Source organism: Papilio xuthus, unplaced genomic scaffold, assembly GCF_000836235.2.
Source record: "Papilio xuthus unplaced genomic scaffold, Pxut_1.1 DF826933.1, whole genome shotgun sequence".
Classification (NCBI taxonomy): Eukaryota; Metazoa; Arthropoda; class Insecta; order Lepidoptera; family Papilionidae; genus Papilio; species Papilio xuthus.
Window position 1 is genome coordinate 2,231,114 of NW_013531716.1, and position 6,737 is coordinate 2,237,850.

Genomic DNA, 6,737 nt, shown 5'->3' on the forward strand with positions numbered 1-6,737 from the left:
CAATGAAACATCAGCAGTGCGAAGCGAGGCAAACTCTTGGGCATGATGAGAATATAGTAAACATTTGAAATTCCGGCAGCTCCTTTGTGTTGGTGAAACAAATCCATCGATCATTTTAGCGTAACGAGCAAGCCTCCCTCAAAGCAATTACGGTAAAATGCCCACGCTATATATTCATGTCGTGGAAAATGTATACTCAGGGTCTTGTCCCTGATTATATTAGGCGATGCGCTTCACTATCATAAATTAATGTTTTAGTCAAAATTGTATTAAACGAAAATTGATATTTTAATAACACAACTAACTGTTGCCCGCGACTCGGTCCACATGGAATTAAAAAAAACTTAATTAGCCTATGTATTCTTCCAGACTGTGTTCTATATGTATGCCAAATTTCACCAAGATCCGTTCATCATCTATCTATCCGTTCATCTAAACATTCACTTTTATAATATTATATTAAGAAGTAAGATATGCCCAAAAGTATTAATGTTGAATATTACATGTTTTATATCGAAGATTTAATTAGTTTAAAATATATTTTATATATTTTCAGATATTCACTATACTTCTTTAATAATTATTTTACGAAGATTACTAACTAAAATTATCATTATCATTAAATCCTAGCTTATACAAAATAGTATATACAAAATCGCAATAACGTCGTAGCTATTCTACGACTTTTGCTCGTAGCAGCGATAAAATCGCCTACGCAAACCGACGGGAACGTTCTTAGATGTTAAAAACAAGTATGAAACAGATATCAAAAGTATATGTCCCTAGAATAAACGACTTTGTTTTTAACTATTGTTGAACAGAACATCGAATAACTTGTCTCAACTAGTATTATAAATCTTATATTCATTTTTATCCCGACGGTTTTGTAAGTGGGTGTTATTTGCAACAAACATACAAAAATAAGTAAGTAATAAGCTAGTAAACGTAATGTAAATATTTCGTGAGTAAATGATACCTCAAAGACATTTTTATCAAAATGCACTTCCTTATTTTTTTTACAAATTTGCCTACCTTTAATCGACGGAGGAAAGGATGCACAGAGAGAAAATATTTTCCCTTTTCATGCATCCTCTCATGCGGAAAGTCCACTTCCATTTCCCATTCTTTCCTTATAAGAAAAAGGGTGGGAAGGGAAAGGGAACTAAATTAGGCCTCCGGGACGCACACTCATCAGACGAAACGCGGAATTGCTCCCACTTCACGCTTGTCTTCTGTGTGGTCGTGGTATTTCTCCGGGCGAGCCGGCCCATTCGTGCGAAGATGTTAAAGCGGGCTCTACCACTGTTCTTGTATATTAAAACTGAACAACGAAGCACTCAATTATATTTTGGTTTCATACAAGGAGTAAGATTCCCTTGATGAGATCGCAAAATTGTGAAGTGGTATTTTTTTTTAATAATTGTGATTCAAATCAACCTAGTATAATAAGTCTTTTATAGCACTAAATATACTACTTAACGTAACAAAAACTCATAAATTAGACTTACGTATCCAGCAGCGAAGCGCGTTTATTTGCACATTAACCGTTGGAAATGAAAAATGTCATAATTAAGAAGTTAGTCATTAAATTGGGTACTGCTCGCATTATCTTGATTCTTAATAACGTGTAATAAAAGAAAAACAATTAATTATAATGGTTAATTAAACTAAAACAAGGTTTGCGGTTGTTGAAAATTATTTATAATCTACGTTTTAAATCTCATATATAAAATTGTCGTGTCACAATTTTCGTTCCCATACTCCTCCGAAACGGCTTGACCGATTCTCATGAAATTTTGTGAGCATATTAAGTAGGTCTGAGAATCGGCTAACATCTATTTTTATAATAATCCCGCGCGGACGGAGTCGCGGGCGACAGCTAGTCTAATATAAACTTGAATAGAATTCTTTCATTTATCTTACAAATAGATATATCTTAAGATACCTAATTACAGTATAGCTAATAAATGCATAACTGAAAATTATTTTCTTTTGTAACTCGAGTTAAATTAATATTTGGCATAATCGAAATGATTAGTTATGTATTTCTCTTAATAAAAAAAAAATAAGTGACGACGAAATGCCAGGATAACTTTGTAATATATTGTACAGTACAAAAATAGCCCAATAGTAATTTACAACAGTATTTTTCTACTAATCTAATTTGTTGACGTTTAAGAATAATAAATGTCGTTTAAAGAATTGTAACCTACGTTAACTACTTTTATTCCATTCTTAAAAGAAAAGAAGATGTAGGATATCATAATCTATAAAGAATTTTAAAAGTGTTTACTTTTTCAGATTTAACAAAATGTTGTATTTAAAAGGTTAGGAGAGCGTGATGTTTTTCTTTGTCGTGTTGTTAATACCTTAGTAATTGTAACAAGCGGAACGAAAGCGCCTCTTTTGTGAAATGCGAGAATGAAAGTTAAACATAAGCGGGCAACAGCAGTAAGAATACTTTGTTTGTTTCGAGTATAAACATGATAAAGCGTAGGCCGCGATAGGACACCAATTAAGTGGGTGTACGACACCCTTCGCCGTAAATAATTTTTATAAATAATAGTACTGAAGGCGAAAGCTTTCAAATAACGTATAATTAAAGTCAATTATTTATTAAAGTACATGTACCCCTAACCCACCCCCGTATCGCACGTGTACTGGCTAATCCTATATTGTTTTCTTTAGTAATTATCTTTGCTCATCAACCAATGTAACAATTTAATTTTAGTATACTCAACCGATTGTCGAATGGACCAGCTTGACATGTGAAATGCGTGTCTCTTTTGTCTTTTTATCTCGATCACATTTAGAATCCTCCAAGAATGCGAACAAAAGAATGCTTTTTATAAATCTCATTTGGAATGTATGCATTATTAAAAGCCAAGTTATAACACTATAACTATATTACTTTTATGTATACCGTCACTTATAGAAGTATTACCAGCAAAGTTGAAATGTTGTCGATAAATTTTAAAATTTATGTAATTTTATCTGTTTGTTCCGGCAAGTTAAAAACAAGCTGCAGGTACGTTATAAAGTGGCAATTCCACTAACAAGTTGCACGATTTATTTTCGTATATGGTTGACGATGCAGTGACCGCGATATGATGTAACAAGCACTTAAATTTTCTTACTCTTCTAAGAGATTGCAAGATCAATATAGTATTAACACCTGCTATACTATCTAATATGTATATTAAAAAAATAAGATTTTTAATTTCCTTAACAAATGAAAATCAACTTGATTGTGTAACTTTTTGATTGCACATATGTCCTTAAACATTGCTGTATTGATCGAATCGTGATGAAACTTATGTAAAATGTTATTGTTATATGTCCGATTTGCGCATTTAATAAAATTCATTAAATACCTTATTGTTATTATAGTTAGTTATTTTGACTCCAGGTAGTAAATTTTTAGTATTATCAAATTCATATACATTTATTTATCATATTTCTAATATAATACCTATTAGTATTATCAATATTAATAGGTTAAGAAATATCGTTTGAATCCGTCTTTAATGTCAAGGGAACGTTTTCTATTTGCGTAACTGGTCCGCAAACTTTATTTCGGTTACGGCGCTCTCGTCTCCCGGTCTTTAAGATGTTAAACTAACATTTGGGTCATTAATAAACTCCTGATACCTCTTAATTCTGATTGAATGGTAAATGTCAACGCAGTCTAGTTTACATAATAAATTCTAATTGAAGCTGAAGAATTAGAAAAAAAAATAGCAATTATAACAAAAGTTACTCAACCTTAACTTTGCTAATTACAAATAAGAACACGTATTTTCTTTAAAACATATTTACCACAAGAAGTTTTTATATATTTGAAGATTTATATATAATGAATAGTTATTCAACCTATATTCATTGTGATAATAACATTAAAAGTTCTAGAGACAGGTTGTAACCGAAATTGGACCCAACATAATAATACTGAGCCTGTTTACGAATGCACAAGTGGTCTCGGGCTCTACGGAATAGATATAGAGTACAGAGAGCGCGCGCAACCGCCGCGAGCAACACTTTCCCCGGCAGTGCTAAAAATAGACGCTCGCAATAGAGTAGCCGACCGCCTCACTTCACCGAACGGGGCTAACTTAAAGAAACCGTTCCACGCATTCTCCTACACCACCTTGATATATTGCTACAACTTGCATCTGATGTCGTGGGATTTAAATTTACGGCAAATGTTGTGCTAAGTAAAAGCTTTGTTTTCTTCCATAATGCAGACGTCTGAGGTTTTAAATAAATCTTTTTGTATTTTTATCGCTACTGTTTTAGATTTCAAAACTTTTACTATTAAAATATTCGCATACAACATTGTCTTTTTGCGTGTTTAGTGAATAGTTTACTGCGATGGTTTGGAATCCAAACTTCAGATACTTAAAGGAAGTCACACTGTATGTCGCACACGACGGGTTCGGTTCCCACGGCACAACCATCCATAGACTACGCGTTTCAAGGGTTGGCGTAATATTGTAAATATATCAAGTAGCACTTACCAACACGATGCCCCGGTCGCTGTCTGCCTGGTCACTCTGTAGATATCGGTCTAGTCAATGAAGTCACTGTCAAATAGTCTAAAAGCGCCGGCAACGCTATCCCTATACGCTAGGAAACCGACGCGACCGATGTGTAACTTCTTCGGTCCAAATTCCGTCGATTCCCGAAGCTGACACTTGACTGTCGCCTCTCTGCCTTCCCCGCACTAGCCCCCGCCGGCCCCACGCCCGACCGTAGTGATTTCTAACTACCCGCTTTTTCAGAATAATAAAAATTAAATCGAACTACCTTCGTAATACAGTGTATATCAAACCGCGAAATTCAAAACTATAGTTATTGAAGATGACGAAGTATAGTGCATCTGTATCGAGTACAATGCCTTAAAGACTCTTTAAAAAAATAACAGAATTGATTTCAACATCATCTGTTGGTTCTATTTAACAGATCTGTTCAATACACTTTAGTGGGATTAGTTAAGTGAGTATTCAAGGAACTTGTTAACTTGCAACTGTTCGAGAAAGTTCTTGTGTAGAACAATTATCCAGTAAAGTGAATGGAAGTTGTATTAATACAAGCGACTTAGGATGTACTTTATTAAAGACCTTAACATACAAGTATATCTTCAATATTGTCCATTACCGTAATTGAATAGAAAGAGGTAGAGAAATCTGTAATTATACGAAATAACCTCTAATAAAAGTTTATTTGCACGAACGTAATAAACGGTGAGTTTTCAGTCTATTGTTCTGCAAACGATACTTAATTGCCTGTATGTAATTTACATTGCTACATATTGTTCTGGGTTTATTCAGCAACCTTAAGAATTTAAAGGACGATTTATAATTCTGCTTATCTTCGAAATTCGAACATAGAAGAATACAAATTCATTTAATTTTTAAAAAAAATTACATCACAACGTAAATTTGTGTAGCTTTTTGAGTCAGTATGCGTATCTATTTCGACATCTACACGGGTGGAACACGTGTGCAGTGACATGTTGAGCTGTAACCATTGTGTGTAATACAAGATATGATTGTCCCGCAGAGTGTCCGCCGGCGGCGGATGGTATGGAGCGGTTCGCCTGCCCGACGCCCGACCGACAGGGCCGCTACCGCTGCATCGACGACCACGTGCTGTGCGACGGCTTCATTGACTGCCCCAATGGCGAGGACGAGGACCGTCAGGCCTGCATGTTTTATAAAACGGTAATGTTATATACAATTACACAACTAAATCCAAATGAGCTTATTTTCAAGATTTGGTCATTGAACCAGTATTATTGGCACTTCAAAATTTAATTTTTACTTCTTATAGTATCAGACTAATGTTATAAATGCAAATGTTAATATGGATGGATGGATGTTTGTGTGAAGGTATCTCCGAAACGGTTCATTAGATCACGATAAAATTTTGCATAAATGTAGAAAATAGTCTGGAAGAACACATAGGCTATTTATTAAGTTTTTTTTTAATTCCGTGCGAACAGAGTCGCGGGTGACATCTAGTTTTTTTAATAATAGACAACTTACTTGTACGACTAATGTAATTTCATAGAAAGATAAAAGTTCTTTATTTATTGTAGCAGAAAAAACATACTGTTACAAATAATAAAGTATCGGAAAGGTTTAAATAAGCAATTCCATTAGTGATCGTAAATAAAATTACTTGAGTTTGTTTATTTCAACTGTTAGTATATGAAACATACCAATATTGACGTCATATTTGTTATTTAACTGTAACAAAATATTAATTTAATACAACGTACCATAAGTCTGAATGTGTGGTAACTAACAAAATGTTTCTTTTGTTTTCAGACAAAAGCTCATCTAGACGTGTTGGCAGATGCGCTCCTGCGATGGGCGCGCGGCCGCTAAACAATCCATCCCTCCGACAACATTCCCTAGTGTTACCGAACCGACAGTACTGCACGAACCCAAACAGACTGACATAAATACAATCAACCGACATGTGCGAGAGTTCAGTGGAAGCTGCGAATACACAAGATAACATTCGGGCGCAACCAGACGTGGGACTTGATGCCTTCAATAAAAAACATATCAGAAGTGGTGCAGTCTATGCCAAAACATGAGCACTCAAAGTGTGTAAGAAATCAGACTGCGAACAGAAAGGGTGACTTCGTACGCCTGAGGTTTGATGAGCACACTAAGTAATTCTGGTTCGTCCCAATATCCTATCTACGTGCAGCTTATTTATTTCCC

The 6,737-nt window shown here is 34.7% G+C and overlaps 1 protein-coding gene across 1 annotated transcript in view; it reads left to right on the plus strand.

The window, feature by feature from the left end:
- Window positions 1-6,737, plus strand: part of jeb (low-density lipoprotein receptor domain-containing jelly belly protein) — a 31,113-nt gene extending 24,376 nt beyond the window's left edge. Inside the window, exons 2-3 of the mRNA XM_013317661.1 lie at window positions 5,563-5,723; window positions 6,333-6,737. Of these exons, the coding sequence (XP_013173115.1) occupies window positions 5,563-5,723; window positions 6,333-6,392 (221 nt within the window). The 3' untranslated portion in view covers window positions 6,393-6,737. The remainder of the gene's footprint in view (window positions 1-5,562; window positions 5,724-6,332) is intronic.